The 18,757-nt window shown below is 54.2% G+C and overlaps 1 protein-coding gene across 1 annotated transcript; it reads left to right on the plus strand.

Annotated features, from left to right (window-relative positions):
* The first annotated feature begins 939 nt into the window (after nt 1-939).
* Nucleotides 940-18,090, plus strand: LOC136548978 (uncharacterized). The gene is made up of 3 exons (XM_066540316.1): nt 940-1,661; nt 1,848-2,065; nt 17,738-18,090. Exons 1-3 carry the CDS (start codon nt 940-942, stop codon nt 18,088-18,090), a joined length of 1,293 nt encoding a protein of 430 aa, XP_066396413.1.
* Nucleotides 18,091-18,757: the final 667 nt, after the last annotated feature.

Genomic DNA, 18,757 nt, shown 5'->3' on the forward strand with positions numbered 1-18,757 from the left:
GAGGCCAACCCGGAGAAGGTCTCGGCCGTGACCAACATGGGCCCAATCCGGGACCTCAAAGGGGTGCAGAGGGTCATGGGATGCCTTGCGGCCCTAAGCCGCTTCATCTCGCGCCTCGGCGAAAAAGGCCTGCCCCTGTACCGCCTCTTGAGAAAGTCCGAGCGCTTTTCTTGGACCACCGAGGCCGAGGAAGCCCTCGCCAGGCTCAAAGCGCTGCTCACCACCCCCCCCGTCCTAGTTCCACCCACCGAGGGCGAGCGCCTCTTACTCTACGTCACTGCGACGACCCAAGTGGTCAGCGCAGCCGTAGTAGTCGAGAGGCAGGAGAAGGGACACGCTCTACCCGTCCAACGACCTGTTTACTTCATCAGCGAAGTGCTCTCCGAGACTAAGACGCGTTACCCCCACATCCAGAAGCTGGTTTACGCCGTAGTCTTGGCTCGACGCAAGCTGCGGCACTACTTCGAGTCCCACCCGGTGACTGTGGTGTCGTCTTTTCCTCTGGGAGAGATAATCCAAAACCGGGAGGCCTCGGGTAGAATAGCCAAGTGGGCTGTCGAACTCATGGGGGAAACCTTGTCTTTCGTGCCTCGGAAAGCGATCAAATCACAAGTCCTGTCCGACTTTGTAGCCGAATGGACCGACACACAGCTGCCACCCGTTCAGATCCGATCAGAATGCTGGACCATGTACTTCGATGGGTCTCTGATGAAAACTGGGGCTGGCGCGGGCCTGCTCCTGGTCTCGCCCCTCGGAGTACACATGCGCTACATGATCCGTCTTCACTTCGCCGCCTCCAACAATGTCGCCGAATACGAGGCCCTCGTCAACGGCCTGCAAATCGCCATCGAACTTGGAGTGCGACGCCTCGACGTACGGGGTGATTCGCAGCTCGTCGTCGATCAGGTGATGAAAGAGTCGAGCTGCCATGACCCCAAAATGAAGGCGTACTGCGCGATAGTACGACGCCTGGAGGGCAAGTTCGACGGTCTCGAGCTCAACCACGTTGCACGAAAGTTCAACGAGGCCGCGGACGAACTAGCAAAGATGGCGTCGGCGCGGACCCCGGTTCCCCCGAACGTCTTCGCCAGAGACCTCCACAAACCATCCGTCGACTACGCCCCGGCGACGGAAGAGGGCCCGTCAGCCGATCCCACCACAGGGCCCGAGGCCCCCTCTGCCACCGAGACCTCGCCCGCCGGGCCCGAGGCCATGGCGATTGACGCAGAGCCTCCCGAGGCCGACCAAGGGACGGACTGGCGAGTCCCTTTCCTCGATCGCCTCGTTCGAGGAGAGCTTCCTGCTGACAGAGCCGAAGCCCGGCGGCTTGCGCGACGCGCCAAGACTTACGTCCTCTGCGACGGCGAGTTATATAGGCGTAGCCCATCTGGTATTCTCCAACGATGCATCACCACCGAGGCTGGCCAATCCTTGCTTTGCGACTTGCATGCGGGAGTCTGCGGGCACCACGCGGCGCCTCGCGCGCTCGTGGGTAACGCCTTCCGCCAAGGTTTCTATTGGCCGACGGCGGTGGCAGACGCCACGAGGCTAGTACGCTCCTGCGAGGGATGCCAGTACTACGCTCGACAGACGCACCTCCCGGCCCAAGCCCTCCAAACCATCCCCATCACATGGCCATTCGCCGTATGGGGGCTGGACATGGTTGGGCCTCTGTAGAAGGCACCCGGGGGCTATACCCATCTGCTGGTAGCTATCGACAAATTCTCCAAATGGGTCGAGGCTCGTCCGATCGCTCAGATCAAATCCAAGCAAGCGGTGCTGTTCTTTACGGATATCATCCACAGGTTCGGGGTTCCTAACACCATCATCACTGACAATGGGACACAATTCACCGGTCGCAAATTCCTAACTTTCTGCGACGACCACCACATCCGGGTGGCCTGGTCGGCCGTAGGGCACCCAAGGACGAATGGCCAAGTAGAGCATGCCAACGGCATGATCCTACAAGGCCTTAAGCCAAGAATATTCAATCGGTTGCAGAGGTTTGGCAAGAAATGGCTTGCCGAACTCCCGTCAGTCATCTGGAGCCTAAGGAATACCCCGAGCCGAGCCACGGGATTCACACCGTTCTTCCTGGTCTACGGAGCCGAGGCCATCCTCCCCACTGACTTGGAATACGGTTCCCCGAGACTACAGGCGTACAACGAGCAAAGCAACCACACTGCCCACGAAGACGCCCTCGACCAACTAGAGGAAGCCTGAGACGTCGCGCTACTACACTCAGCCAGGTACCAGCAAGCCCTACGACGCTACCAAGCCCGGCGCGTCCGAAGCCGAGACCTGAAGGTGGGCGACCTGGTGCTGAGACTGAGGCAGAGCAACAAGGGCCGCCACAAGCTGACCCCACCCTGGGAAGGGCCATACATCGTCGCTCAAGTGCTGAAGCCCGGGACCTACAAGTTAGCCAACGAGAAGGGCGAAGTCTTCACCAACGCTTGGAACATAGAACAGCTACGTCGTTTCTACCCTTAAAATTCCAAACGTTGTTTACATTGTTCCTCGAAATGCAATAAAGAAGCGTTCTTAGTTGTTATAATTTTTCGAGAAACCCCCCTTATAGACAAGCCGATTGTATAAAACCCAAGGACCGTACGATCGTCCCAAAGGTGAAAAGGCCGGCCGAGCCGTGAGAACGACCCACGCCTCCGGGCTACGGCAGCTCCCTCACCACCTCTTCACCCAAAGGACAGCGTAGGCTCCGAGGAAGTTCTATGCAGAGAGCCTGTCTATTCTCAGGGGCTCAACGTCACGATAGCGCTATAAGGGAGACTTGGCTCTGCCTCAGCAAAGCCGGGCCTCCCTCGGGGGCTAGAAAGGGGGAACCACCTAAGTCTCGAACACCACCTAAGTCTCGAACACCACCTAAGTCTCGAACACGGGAACCACCTAAGTCTCGAACACCACCTAAGTCTCGAACACCACCTAAGTCTCGAACACCGTTGTTAACGGTCTTTAAAAAATTTTCTGCGCCAAACTCTCTCGCGCTCCGACGGGACCCTCACAAGAAACCCAAGGACCAAAAGTTTGTTTGGAGGCCAAAGGGCCGGTCGAGACGTGAGAACGGCCTACGCCTCTGGGCTACGGCAGCTCCCTCACCACCCTCCGCCGAAGGGTGGCTTAGGTCCCGAGGGTTTTCTTTGTGGGTTCACAAGATCGAGACAGAGGGCACAGGCTCGGAAATAGAACAGAAAACGATTAAAAGACGCACGTACGCAAGTACTTTACAGGCCTCGACGGCCACAAAGACGTCACGGTATGACAACTAACCCAATCCGGTTACATGACCCCTTTTGGCCCAGATCAAAGCTCAAAGACCGACGGCCGGCGCGGGAGGGACCACCTCTTCTTCGAATAGACGGGCCAGCGCTGTGCCAGGTGCCTCGGCCGCCTCCAACAGCTTCGCGACCTCCGCATCCGCCTCCTCGTCATCTTCTGGCAACACGTAGCCGTTGCTGATGGCCTCGAGGTTGATGGCGTAGTGCGAGGAGACGACGGCCAGGGCGCGCTTGACACCCGTGTGCAACGCCCCCCGGAGCCTCTCATGGACGCAGCCGCTCAACGCAATCAGACGGCTCCCAAGGGAGCTGGCTGATTGGACCTCCTCGACGTCCAAGGCCTCGCAGGCGGTACGGACAGCGCTGCACAGCGCCTCGTGCTCCCGGACCTCAACATCCAGCGCCGCTTGCGCTACGACGGAAGCTTCAGCCGCCTGGGAAGCCTCTTTCCCCAGATCTACGTCGCAACGAGGGGTCAGGAGTCAAACGCGAACCAGAACAAATGGACAAGGAGCACGGTTCAGCGGAACTTACCCTCGGCCTTGTTCTTCCAGGCTAAGACCTCGACCCGAGAGGCCTCGGCCGCCTTAGTAGCCTCTGCCAGGGCGACTTTTGTCGCCTGATGCTCACTCTGCTCCGCACCCAACTGCCCGGCTGTGGCCTTCGCAGAGGCCATTGCTTCTTGGGCCCGAGACCTGAAGGAGTCTCGCTCCTCCTCCAGTTCCTTGATCTTCGCCACCAAAGGGGCAGCCTGCCCCTTAGCCGTGACCAGCTCGGCCTGAAGGTCAGGCACAACGAAGGCGGAGGTCCTCCACTTCCGCACTCCGCGCCGACAAAAGCCCCTGAGCATCGGCAAGCAGGCCCCTCTGCCGCCGGAGCTGGTCCCAGATATCCCTCTCCCTTCGTAGGAACACCGATTTCCCAAGGGACCGGGTCTCGAGCTCCTAAAAGAGGTAAAAAACGCACGTCAGACACTGCGAGGACAACTCGGCACGAGACACGAAAGCACTTACCTGAGTGACACCAGGCAAGTCCCTTTCCATAACAGTCATCGTCGTCTGCAGCGACCGCACTGCCAGTTGGCGGTACTCCTCGAGGGTATCCCAACGCCCCCCCTCTGCGATATCTTCAAGGGCGAACACAGGCTCCCCCTCGGGATCAGCCTGGTCCCGCCAGAAAACACGCGGGAAGTTCCACCCACGGGGCTTGGGCCGTAGCGGGGCAAGGGCCGAACTCCCCTCGGCGGGATCTGGGACTGGCTGCTCCGCGGTACTGGCCGCCCCGACGTCCGCCGCCTCCTTCCCTCGGGAAGAATCATCAGACGAGATTGTCTGAACCAGGGGCGGCGCCAAAATTTGCTCCGTCTCCGCCTCCATCGCCCCGGTCTCGACGGACCCGGGGGCTCTGGCCTCCGCCATCTCTACCTCGATGGCCCCGGCGTCCACCGCCCTGACTTCGGAGGTCTTGGGGGCTCCGGCCTCACCCTCAATGGCCTCGGCAGTGCCAGACGCCCCAGCCTCCTTTGCCCCAAGGCCCATAGCATCGCGAGGCGCGGGCTCCTCCTCTTCGACCCGCTCCGCGGCCGCCTCGGCACCCTTTTCCTGGGCAGCCGCCTCCTCCGAAACGGCCTGCGCCTCGCCCGACGCCGCGCCACGCTGCACGCCAGCCTGCGCCTCCGCTGCCTGATGGGCGGAGGAGCTAACGTTCGCCTTGAGCGCCTTACGGGGCGCCAAAGGAGGATCTTCCACCAGATGCGTCTGGCTGGAAGCAAAGACACTCCCGAGGTCAGCATGCGATCAAGGGGCAAACAGGAAGTACTACGGACTCCACCAGGGAAGACGCTTACCGCGAACGGGGATGCAGCCGCTTCGACACCGCCTGCCTCCTCTGCAACGGTGGCGGTGGTGGCAGCAGCGCGGCCTCGGTGTCCACCAGTGCCAGCCGGCCTCCGTCGGACCCCGGCACCTCCTCGACCCTTCGCGGAGACAATGGGGTCGCCCCCACCGTCACCCGCTCCACCTCCACCGTCGAACCCATCGGGCTGACGGCACGCTCTTCCGACACCCGCGCCTCGGGTGTGTCGGCCTCGGCCCCGGGACAGGCCGCCACAGGCCCCGGGGCACCTCCTCCTCCTCCTAGGGGCGTCAGGCTCCTTGCCGGCGCCCCGGGAACCATCTCCCTGATGTCGGGGAGGTGTTCCAGGCAGGCCGTCCCCACCTCGCGCCCGCCGCCGTCGCTCGAAGAATCCGACACCGACGATGAGGGAGACGGTTCCAACGGGAGACCATCGAGCCTCTGACGCCGGCGACAGGCGTCCAGCTTTTCGCGTGCGAGGATCTTCTTCGTACGTTTCGCCTCCTTGGCATCTTTCTTCTTCTTCTCCTCCTCGGCACGCGCCCTGTTCACGGATCGCCGCCGGGCGTCCTCAGGAACGGGCGGCGGGGAGCCTCGCACGTCTCTTATCCCCTGTGAGAACGACGAAGTAAGGCAACAGACAAAAAAGGCGAAAAACAAGAAGGCCGCGAAAGCCTCGACAACATCCAACTTACCAGCGAAACATACCCCCGCGACGGGCGCATCGGGAACGGCATCAAATCGTCGATCTTCGGCTTCCCGTCCACCGCTTCTCTCACCCGACGCAGGGTCTCGTCGTCGGAAAGGGCGAAGGCGGACATCTTGACGCCGACGATCGAATCGCCCGGGGTCATCTCGAATAGCCGCCGCCGCCGGGCCATCAGCGGCAACACCCTCCGGCGATGAAAAGCCGCCACGACCACAGCCGTCGAAAGGCCATGGTCGCGCAGCTTCCGCAAGGCCCTCAAAAGCAGGTTCCAGCCTGGGCTGATCAGGCCTGGATGACGCCGTACCCCCACTTCTCCGGTTGACTCTCCACGACCCGCCCGGTATAAGGGGGAAGTCCTCCGCCGTCGTTACGGAGGTAGAACCAGCCGTCATACCAACGACGGTTGGACGATGACAGCTGGGCCGGGATGTAGAGGGACTGCCGGTCTTGCCGCACGTGAAGGGTGCAGCCGCCGGCCCTCTGCACCTTCCGAGCCCCCCTCGTTCCCCCCGGCTTGGTGGTGAACGTCGCTCGGAACAGGTGGAGCCACAACTCCCAGTGGGGAGCGATCCCCAAGTACCCCTCACAGACGGCGACGAAGATGGCCACCTGCGCGATGGAGTTGGGGCTGAAGTTGTGCAGCTCCACGCCGTAATAGTGCGGGAGCGCCCGCATAAAGCTATCCGCCGGCGACCCAAAGCCTCGCTCGTGGAAGACCACGAAGCTCACCACGTAGCCGTCGCGCGGCCTCGGCTCCGACTCGTCCCCCGGAGCAATCCACTCCGGCTCGTCGGGGTCGGTGATCGGGCGAAGAAGACCGGCCTTCACGAGCGACTGCAGCTTCTCCTCGGTGACGTCAGACCGCTCCCAGGGGATCCGCCGCAAGGAGGACGGGACCACCAGCCATTTGCACGGCGAAGGACGCTGCTACGACGGTTCTCTCTCTCCCTCTCTCTTTCAATCTCTCGCCCTCGCCCTTCTCCTCCCCGGCGCTCTATGCTCTCAGCAGCGGCACGAAGGCAGCAAAAGCGAATGCGAAAGAGGTAAGAAGGGGAAGGGCGAGGTTCTTTGCGTATTTATGCAGGGACAAGACGAAACCGCCGGGCGACGAAATCGGGGAAGTTTCCCCCAGAAAGTCCGGCGCGGTTATCCAGATCCGGTTTCACCGCCCACGCGCCCACTCCCTCCTCATTAAATCGTGCGTGCGGACACGTCCCGTCGGCTGACCCCACGTCGCGTCCAACCGCAGCAGCAGCAGGCGCCGTTCCGCCTCCCCAAAAAAGTCGCCTCAAAAGACGTGCCTGCCGTTGTTAGCCGTAGGGGGATTCCTTTCAGGCAAAGGAACTGGGCACCGAGCCCGCTACGGTCCAGGGGTTCGAAGGCTGGGCCCTTAGGGGTTTCGACAGCCGCCCCTAGGCAACAGAGTCAGGGGCGACTACGGGCGAGCCTATGCGAGGCCGAGGCCCAAGCAAGCGAAACGCTTGGGACGCCCTGTGTCGTGTCCGAGACCAGTAGGGAGGTCTCCGAATGGGATCCCACCGTAGGGAGGCACCGAGCCACCGAGGCCCAGCGAACGGCCTCGGCACCCACTAGAGAAACCCTCCGGTACTCTTGGAGCGCGTCTCCGGACCGCTAGCCGACCCCCAGCGAACGAGGTACGGGCCTCCACTCGGACTTACCCGATAACAGCTCACCGGAAATGTCGTCGCTCGCACCCACCGAGGGTAGCACGGCATCTTCCACCCCTCCTTCCGAGCGAAAAGGAAGCGCGAGGGTCGAATGAAAAGTCAGGAGAATCCCTGACGGCCCTCTTGCCCCGCGCAGAGGTTAGGGGACCCTTCCTGCAAAACATTGCCGAGGCCCAGCGGCTTAGACTCGCACACGAGGGGGCTCGGCAAAACAAACCCTCCTTCCGAGCGAAAAGGAAGCGCGAGGGTCGTTCAAAAAGCCAGAAGAACTCCTGACGGTCCTCTCGCCCTGTGCAGAGGCTAGGGAGCCTCTTCTGCAAAAGACGCCGAGACCCCGCGACCTAGCCTCGCACCCGAGGGGGGCTCGGCAGACAAACCCTCACGCGCGAGGGGCGAACCAAAAGCCAGGGGGACCTCTGACCGCTCTCTCGCTCCGTGCGAGAGACTCGGGGGTTCCTCCTGCAACTTTGCCGAGACCCAGCGGCTCAAGCTCGCGCACGAGTGGGCTCGGCAAACAGCCCCCCCGTCCGAACGAAAAGGACGTGCAGGGGACGAACAAAAAACTCGCTCCGTGCAGAGGCTCGAGGGCTCTTCCTGCACCCAAGATAAAGACAAAGCGACCCAAGCCCGTTACGGTCCAGGGGTTCGAAGGCTGGGCCCCCAGGGGTTTCGAACAGCCGCCCCAATATAAAGGAGTCAGGGACGACCACGGGCGAACCTGTACAGGCGCGCCCCGGGTCGTGTCCGAGACCGGCAGGGAGGTCTCTGAATGGGATCCCACCGTAGGGAGGCACCGAGCCACCGAGGCCCAGCGAACGGCCTCGGCACCCACTAGAGAAGCCCGCCGGTATTCTTGGAGCGCGTCTCCGGACCGCTAGCCGACCCCCAGCGAACGGGGTACGGGCCTCCACTCGGACTTACCCGATAACAGCTCACCGGAAATGCCATCGCTCGCACCCACCGAGGGTAGCATGGCATCTTCCACCCCTCCTTCCGAGCGAAAAGGAAGCACGAGGGTCGTACAGAAAGTCGGGAGAACCCCTGACGGCCCTCTCGCTCCAGGCGGAGGCTAAGGGGCCCTTTCCGCGACATCGTCGAGGCCCCGCGATCCGAACTCGCGCCCACGGGCCCGACAAACACGACGAAAACACCTCACTCGAAAAAGAAAAAAGCCCCTGAAGAAGTGAAATCACTCCTCCAGGGCCTCGGGGGCTACACCCGGCGGGTGCGCTCGCGCGCACCCACCGAAACCTCGAATGCAAAACACCATCTCGACAGGAACTACCAAGAGCCAATTCCTCGTCGGAACCTCAGGGGGAGTGCCTCCACTCCCCCCAAGGCTCGGGGGCTACTGTCGGGTACCGCGAGAAGGGGTACCCTAAGCAAGACCCAAAAAACAACTGCTTAGACTTCGTAAAGATCGAAACCAGCTAAAACGCTGCCGGCCTCGGCCGATTCTCCGACTCGCCCGAGGCTCCAAGGGCCTCGGCCAATTCTCCGACTCGCCCGAGGCCCATCGCCACGGGCCTCGGCCGATTCTCCGATTCGCCCGAGGCCCCCTCACTACTGATCCCGAGCGATCCCCCGCCAAAGGCCTCGGCTGGGCCACCGACCCTCCGTCTCGCGCAAGGCAGGCTCGGCAGCACTCCGCTGCCTCTTCCTTCTCCCGTCCCTCTGACAAAACGTCGTGTCGCATCAACTCAGCCAACTGCTGCCCCTGACGACAACGGCATGCTCGACACAGTACAGCAGAATGGCCGATGGGACAGGAGGCAGGACTGGGCAGGGGTTACCCGCCACTGTACTAACCACCATGCACATGGTTGACGCCCATGCCTCACTGTGCTGCCAACTCCTGCTCCGAGGACAACGCGGCGTGGGAAGCCACGTCTGGGCTACTATGGCCTCGGAATCAGTACCCAGGACCAATAATTCCCTCCAGGGCCTCGGCGGTTTGCTTCAGGGGCTCGACAGCCTAGGGACCCATGTCCGCCAACGCCCCCCGCGATAGCTTGGCCTCGGCACCTACAGAACCACGGCCCCCTACGACGTCATCACGCGATGACCTGCACGTCCCTCGGACTAGGCGGGGGTTACCCGTCACTGTGCTAACCACCATGCACATGGTTGACACCCATGCCTCACTGTGCTGCCAACTCCTGCCCCGAGGACAACGCGGCGTGGGAAGCCACGTCTGGGCTGCTGTGGCCTCGGAATCAGTACCCAGGACCAATAATTCCCTCCAGGGCCTCAGCGGTTTGCTTCACGGGCTCGGCAGCCTGAGGGTCCATGACCGCCGAGCCCCCCACGATGGCTCGGCCCTCGGCATCTGCAGAGCCGCTGCCCGCTACGACGTCATTACACGGTGACCAGCACGTCGCCCGCCATGTCCTGCATCAAGCTGTACTGGAGTCCCACGACGCACAAGATCGAGTATGACCGGCGCGTCACTTCTGCACGACAAGGACGGGGCCACTCCGTCGACCACGCCACAACAGTGGCCGGCTACAGGGCTCGGACACGCCACCCCCGTTTTTAGAACGCCATGTAGCAACATATGTAGGTTCCTGGTTCTCCCTTGGAGTATAAAAGGGAAGGACCGGGGCCATTTCTAAGGAGGAGAAAGGATGACGAACACACCGATAGAACTAGACACTTTCGCTACGCTGGGGGAGAACAACGCCTCAAGCAGCCCGCACCACCCTCACCGAGACCTGGGGCTAGCCCCCTCTCTCACCTAGCTTGTAACCCCCTACTACGAGCACTCCGGTGCAAGGAATACAAGATCGATCTCTCGGACTGGACGTAGGGCCTCGATTGCCTGAACCAGTATAAACCTTGTGTCTCTTTGCATCACCATCCGGGATTAGGAGCACGCAGCACAAATTCACTCGTCGGTTGAGGGACCCCTGGTTCCAAAGCAACGACAATTAAATATAGATAAAAAGAATAACTAATTACACAATTTATCCGTAATTGGCGAGACGAATCTTTTAAGCCTAAATAGTCCATAATTGGATAGTTTTTGCCAAATACAAACGAAAATGCTACACTAGCAAAAAGCCAAAAAATTTCGCATCTCAACAAAGGCCTAATCGTATACTACACACTCCAGAAACAACAAACGCTCAAGCATTGGGGTTTGGGGGGAGCCGGCGTCGTTGCTGCATCTGGCTTGGCGACGAGCATACTCCTAGACGTTGCAGTGTTTTTTTAAAAAAAAACCGGGTGGCATTAGATTTTTTGATATAAAAGTTTACATGCAATTCTTACAAAGACACCCCTGACAAAAGCAAAATTACATCAAAGTCCTTGTAAGACTTTTCTGGTCATCTTCGACACCGGCCACCGGAGTCGCGCTGAGAAGCGACATACGGAGTACACTCACTTTAAACGCTTCATCAGTCGGCACACCGAAAAAACCGATGCACACTTGAATCGCCCGAGCAATCCGGCGCCCCAAGACGTGTTGGCGACCTCCAAGCAACCAGCGACAAAACTGACACCAAAAAAGACTCCAATCCGATTTCTCGAGGTAGGAGGAAATATACTGACAGCTCCGTCCTTAGAAGACACGGTGGTCGCCAGAGATGCACGAGCACGAGAGTAGGGCCCAGGGCGGCATGGCCCGGTCCTGTCTGCAGTCTGCACACACCTCCCCTCGCCTCCTCAGTCCTCGAGCCCAGGATCCTCTCCGCCGCCGCGTCTCCGTGTGCTCTCTCCTGCTGCAGTCTCGGTCTCGCCGCCGGCCACCGGCCGTCGTGCCGCTCGCACTGCCATGCCCCATGGGCAGGATGGAGCGCATAGGCGCAGGAGATCCTGTCGTGGTCGTGGAGCCTACTGTACCACTGTTGCGTGAAAGAGATAAGACCTGACATGGCCTAAGCGTACCGTGCCATTTTTTAATGTCAAGGTGACTAGGGGAGGTCCCCGCCCAGCCTGCCGCGACCATCTCACGACCCGACCCAAAACACAGGACCCGTTAGCGCTAATACTTGGATTTAAATTATTCCTCTTCTAGCACTCAAAATAGAATTCTGTATAGATACTCTGTAAAGGATATAGATTGCGTTAAAGATATATTTTAAATTTAGGTTTTGCAATATATCTCCGGTTGGAGACAGCATTTATGGCTTTGGACGTGCATCTACCACTGCATGCATGGCTTTGGACGTGCATCTACCACTGCATGCATGGGGCATGGCACCAATTTTTTTTTTTTTTTTGCATTTTAGCCTTTTTTTTTTATAAGTTTCTCACAAATAGACTCTTAGAGAAAAGATTTTAGAAAATGGACCTTTAGCTCGGCGTCAGTGATGCTCGCGTCGAACTAACACGTCTCGGCGTCAGCGTCCCTGGCGCTGAGCTCCTAGGCTCGATAGATGATATGGTAGGGACCTCGATGTCAGCCACTTTGACGCCGAGCTCGACGCCGTAGATCTTGGTGCCGTAGATCTTGACGCCGAGCTTGGCGTCAGAGTGACTAGCGCCGAGCTTCATTACCTATGGGCCCCGCGCCTCTCTTCCTCTCTCGTCCTAGCAGAGCAGAGCCGAGCTTCGCTGAGGCGCGCCTCGGCGTGTAGGAGTGCCGCGCCGCCCTCCCGCGCCGCGCCGCGGCCAGCGCCTGTCCGCCCGCGCCTTGGTCCCCTCATCGGTTCCAGCGGCCACGCCGCACCCTCCCCTCGCCTTGGCCTCGCACCGCCTTGCCGCCCTCCACCATCGGCCTCGGCCGTCGTGCCTCCCGCGCCCGTCGAGCTGGACTTGGTGCGCAGAGCCCCGGGCATCCCGCGCGCCACTGCTGTCGTTGGTCGCGCCACCGCCGACCTCGCCACCTGCAGCGGCCGGCCGTGCCACCGTCGTCCCAGATCGTTGGCCTGACCCACGCCCATCGTCCGCTGCGACTCCGTCGACGTCCGCAGATCAGTCGTTGGAAAGGTAAAAATTATGAATATGAAATGTACCTACTTAGTTGGCATTTGTTATTTACTAGTTAATGTGGTGACTCATGTAGTTGATTTAGTTAGTGATCTAGTTAGATATATATGTAGATAGATATAAACATAGATACATAGGTACATAGGTATAGTTAGATAGCTACTTAGATATGTAGTTACATATTTAGTTAACTAAATATGATCTAGCTATTTAGTGAGTACACTGGATATATATACGTAGTTATTTAATTAACTAAATATGATCTAGCTATTTAGTGAGTACACAGTATATATATACTTAGATATGTAGTTGCACTAGGCGACATAGGAGCTTGGCCCCTCTTAGCTCCATGACGCTCTCTCGACTCATCCTACACCGTCTCTAGGCACTAGGCGACGCCGTCCGCGTGACCCTTACACTCTAGGTACGAGTGCTCTTGGTCACAAGGGTAAGGGCAAGAGTAGGAGGCAGTGAGGGATGTGGTAGTTGTTAGTATGCACTATTATGAATTTTGTATTTACTTTTCTGTAACTATTTGGGACTATATGAATATTGTAGACTATTTGGACTGTACATGACATATTATGTTGGTTGTGATGTTCATTGTGGTTGCATTTTGCTCCTTGGATGATTAAATGTTTGGAATATATAATGATGTCTCTGTTTGTAACTGTGGATGCTCCTAAAACAAGGGAAACCCTTGCGATTTTTTTTATGAATCATTAATCATACTACACTGCTAAAAAGGCATAAATATAGTACACATATTAACTATAAATTTGTTAGAACGTGTATAATCCAAACGTATTATACATACGCTTTATAAATGAATCTAGGGTTACCAAGCAACCGTGAACGATTCTATGCTTTTTAGACAATAAAAATAGACTTTTCAGATACAAGGACAACATCGATTTATCACATCATTGATATAGTACTAGCATGCAAGGAAGCACAACTCCACTCTATCTCCACCATCCATCTTATGACTGTTTGATCCAAGGGCTGAGGTGAAGAGGCACACGGATCGCTGACATGGCACATTGAGAGACCTCCATTCCTTCTCTCAACCTATAAATAACCACTTACTCCCTTATTCACACACACAACAAGGAAGAAGAATACTCCTCAACATTTTCTTTCGTTGCAGTACCAATGTCTAGAGGATCGTCTAGAGGGAGAGGAAAGGGGAAGGGAACTACCATTAGGTGGGATGGTCCTCTTGGTCCTGATTTCTTTGAGGAAGCTCTTTATGAGAGATTCCCAATTGAGAGCAAAAGTGATTTCACTAAAGAGGCACCGCTGAGAGGATACGATGAAAGAAAAGAAGAGTGGCCAAAATGCATGCATGGTGAGGACTACCTAGTGTAGATGTTCATCGAGGGAATAGATGGAGGTCGTTGTTTCTTCAAATGCCCACGAGCATGGGTAATTACTATTACTATTTATTTCTTCAATATGTTTCTCTTGTATATAACTTACACGACATACTTATGTAGTCTTCCTTGGTCGAAGAAAATTGTGGATTCAGTAGGTGGGTCAATCCTCGACCTATTTATCCGCATGCGGAGTATATCTACTACCTACAGGACCATATCTTTGATCTGAAAAGAGAAGTTAGCAGTGGTTACAAGGACGACGGACAAGACAACAACAACAATGGTGCTAATTCATAGGAAACACTGCAATGATCCATATTGCACCTATCCTAACCACAAGAACAAGGGGCCTCCCCTGCCACCACCACCAACAACGGGAGACTACTATAGAGAAGATGCAACATAATTTGCTATGTGGCCACACTACTAGGATGACTTTATCTTTTTCATATGCCACATCTATGTGTTTTTCACACTCTATACCCAGGTTCGATACATGTTCTCACATGTCATTTCATGTGTTTTGTGTGTTAAATTATATAATGTCGTATGTCGTTAGGTTTTATTTGCAGCACGTGTTCACATTTCAATACGTCTGTAACATTAAACGAAATATTAAGACCATAAATAATGAAAACAACAAAAAACAACAACATAATGAAAAGTTCAATACTATGCCATATTAAACAATATAATAATACTAGAAGTACGTGCCGACAGTATACATAGGGGAAATGCACTTCTAAATCCTGAGTCTAAAACATACCAAGTAAGCAACTCATCATCCGATTACCAGTCTTCTACTATAACCCTATTGCTGTGGCTAGGCTCACCTGTGTTGCTCTGACCTGCATATCACCTGTAGTAAGCGGCATCCACTTCATCTACGGCTGCTGTGGCCTAAGTGAAGAACGTGTCGTCATCCTCCTCCGTCAGTAAGCCCGCCTCTGCTAGATTGATGAGCTCGCTCAGTCTGCCAGTGTCTTCCTCAGCCTCCTTCGCTTGCAAGCCCGCCTCTGCTAGAGCAGTGAGCTCACTCAGTCTACCAGTATCGTCCTCAGCCTCCTGTGCCTGCAAGCCTGCTTCTACTAGAGCAATGAGCTCACTCAGTCTACCAGTGTCATCCTCATCCTCGTCCCCCTCATCAGATAACACAATCGGTGATTGAACGGTGCGACCAACTCGTGATCTATGCTCATCTAACTTCTTCTCCTCATACCTTGCATGAGCCAGCTCTGCGGCATGTTCCTCGCTGCAACCAATCCCTTCATGTATAAAATACAATCAGTTAGCAACGCGATTATATTATATTTAAAATTAGGCAACGAAAAAAATACTTTCAAGCACTCACTGCCACATAATGCAATAATATGCTCATTCAAGACCTGCATTTATACTCTTGCCTCCTCCCTTGCCTCATTCTTTGCCCACTCCTTCTCTAACGTCATCCATCTCTTCAATCCCCATTTGTTAAGCCCAACATTGATCGGGTTACAAATACCGCGTTGTCTAATAAATTCACATATCTTTTCTTTGTGATGTTTAACAAATAGGTTGATGTAGTCAGGTTCATATCCCTCTTCCATGTAATTACTTGCCTCTTCTTTAGTTCATCCAAGAACTTAGCTCGACCATCATAACATTCCCACCTACATTTCCTAGTGCTCTGTCCAAACGAAAAATTATATCATATATGTCTTTGTAAAAGAAACAAAATACAATTTTATGTTTACCACAAAAATAACCAACCTCATCATACTCAACCATATAGCCACAATAATGGCCTATTCTAAGCTCTGAAGGGACTAGACCATAGTTGGATTTAACACCACATTCGCACATGACAGGAGGTGCTTTGTAAATTACCATTTCTTTCTTCTTTTCCTTAACCTTTCGCGGTTCTTCCGGCCATTGGTTCTTAGGACCATACAACCACTCCCTGAAACGACACTTCGCCATTGAAAACACCTAAATAAGTAGACATTAGTACATGAACACATATAGCTCAATATTTCAATACATACACTTTGCACTTACTTCATGCTTATTTAGACACAAACCCCAATGTATTCTCAGGGTTTATCACAGCTCGATCTCCACAATCACATAGAGGAGGTTCCTCGAGTCGTCTAACTATGGCTAGGTGTTTCTCCTTAGCCGTCATTGGTGGAGGGTTAGGGGGGCGGAACCCACCGCTTGAAGTGCTCACGTGGATGTTTCCTCTAAACCAATCGTCGAAAAGGAGGTACCTAGGATCAAACTTGTCTACACCGTCGATCCACTGAAAGAAAAAGCACCTCTCATGGTCCTACACAACAAGATTCCAACAAAATATTAGTACCATACTTACCCAAATAAAGAAAAAGGATAGTGAAAATAATTTCTTATATTAAAATGACTGTATGTGTAGAAGGAACGCGTTGCTGTGTTCGGATGTTTCGATTGAAAAATATGGGCCGAGAAACCACAGTCACAGTTAGGGACATGGAGGTCAGGAGGGACGGGGGCATCTTTGCTAGACGTGTCGGGGTATAATTCTCAAGGACAACCCCATTTTCGCCAAAACTCCTCCCAAAATATTTCTTGCATCTAACAAAACGGATGTAATTTAATAAATATAAATCAAAACATCACAAATAAATGTCAATGAGAACCATAACTACAATACAACCAATTTCTTTCTAAGAACCAAAAGTAGTTAACATTAAACCCTAAACTTAGGGTTTTCCATTTCATGCACAACAATGAACCCATAACATAACTACATGTGCCTAGGTTTGCTAGCTTTTCCACGTCTTGGCATCATCCTACGGTTGTATAATACATATATTCAGAGATAGAATGAAACCCTAAGTGATGATGATTATTACATTTAAAAATCCGACTAATATATACCGAATCAAAGCAAAAAAATTAGGAGGGGAGCGAGGATACCTTGCTCTCGAAGATCTACGGATCAAACCAAAGTTTCCAAGGTCTAATATGCCAATTCGTGAGGTAGGGTGAAGTGGGGAGAGAAAAAACCTAAGAGAGGGGAGAAAGAAGAGGAAGAACGCTCGGGCAGGAAGGTTGGGCTAGGGTTACGCTGAGCTCGACGTTAAGATCTACGGCGCCGAGCTCAGCACCAAGATCTATGGCACCGAGCTCAGCGCCAGAGGCTGGCTCTTGTCGAAGGGGAACCCTACAGGCCCCCATAGACCGTACTATAGGGAAGTGGACCTTGGTAACAAGGCCCACAGCCCAATCGCCAAGAAGAGCACGGAGCAAAGCAACGTGCAAGACCAAAACTTCAATTCGGGCTATACAAGGAAAGGCACCCGAAGCATAGCTTAGAACTCTGACCTTGTATCCGAGTAGAACACAAACAACTCCTCTCAGCACCTAGACTATAAAGGGCTGGTGAGGATATCCCTTGTAAAAGAAGGGACACACCCAATACTCAAAGCAATATGACGCAAATAGGCTAGCGTCGAACTGGACATAAGGTTATTACTCGACCAAGTCGAGGGCCCGAACCAGTATAAATCGTGAGTCTCTTTGCGTAACCGCTGAGTTCCACTATTCATCGAAGCCCGAACAACTATTCTGGGTACCCCCATGGCAGGCTATTGGTGGTAAAACATTGACAGCTAGCATGCCAAGTAGGGGCTTTTCGACGAATTTTTTCTCAAGAGCTCGGCGGACCTCGACCTCAAGATGATTTATTCGACGGGAACAACCTTCATCTTCAGATCCTAGATCTACGAGGCAGGCGGTGACGGCAAGCTACGTACCCGTCTCTGAGAAGAAAAAGAATTCGATGATAAGAACAATCCCGTCGAGCAAGAACTCACTGAAAAATGATGAAACTTTCGACTTCGAATCCAACTCGGAAAGGAGAAGAAAGCAGATACGAAACTGATTCTGAGAAGGAGATGGAGTACGACTCTGACTCGGACAAGGAGATGAAGCGCAATTCTGACTCAGACAAGGAGATGGAGGACAACCCCAATTCGGATGCAATTTTCAAAACAAAGGAGCCACACCTAATTGGACTCGAAGACACAACAATGATTGTGAAGGAATACAACCCGTACAACTCCAGAAAGAACTCAGGAACGTATGGACTATACAACACGGCATCAATCTACCAACACTTTGCCCAAGACAAGATGAACTCAGCAAGAAAAATACTCCTGGAGGGAGCACAAGAAGGGATGATCATGATAGTTACCCACAAGACTATGTAGTGCATTGGCTGAGTTCTTTCACTTCGAGCAAAGCCCAGACTGGTACGTACATTGAAGAATTACCTTATCAAGAGGGAAAAGAACTCGGATCCAGCTCAGAAACTATCGACAGCTCAACCAAATGAAGGATGAAGTACCATACAAGAAGAGCTCGAAAGAAGTACACTGTATACATGGTGGAGCAGTTAGAACAACCTTTGGAACCACCACAGATACTAGATATAAAATCTTTAGATGAATCAGAAGGCAACATCTCACCGGATGAGAAAAGCGACAGCAATGAAAATGATGAGCAAAGGCTAGCAAGACTAAAGAAGAATAATTGAAGGCTGGAAGAAGGAATAGGGCTAAACAAAGGAAGCAAATCTGGAATAAGTACAAGGTGGAACTAACAGAATACAACAGAAAGAAGGCGGAAAGAGAAGCCACAAAAAATACAAAAAGGGAAAGAATCAAATAATTAACAAAGGAGTTGCACACCCCACGAATAACAGAAAAACAAAGGAAGATTAGAAGAAAGAAGTCGGGGGATCAAAAAAACAACCCGGCGAAGAAGTTCCACAGGAGCCACAAGGACAGCAACCACCCAAAAAATCAAGCTTTCAAAGGCTAGGACCAGTAGAAAGTGCTGATGTTGATGGAAGGCATGCACATTACTTAAAGCAAC

This window comes from Miscanthus floridulus, chromosome 4 (genome assembly GCF_019320115.1).
Source record: "Miscanthus floridulus cultivar M001 chromosome 4, ASM1932011v1, whole genome shotgun sequence".
Classification (NCBI taxonomy): Eukaryota; Viridiplantae; Streptophyta; class Magnoliopsida; order Poales; family Poaceae; genus Miscanthus; species Miscanthus floridulus.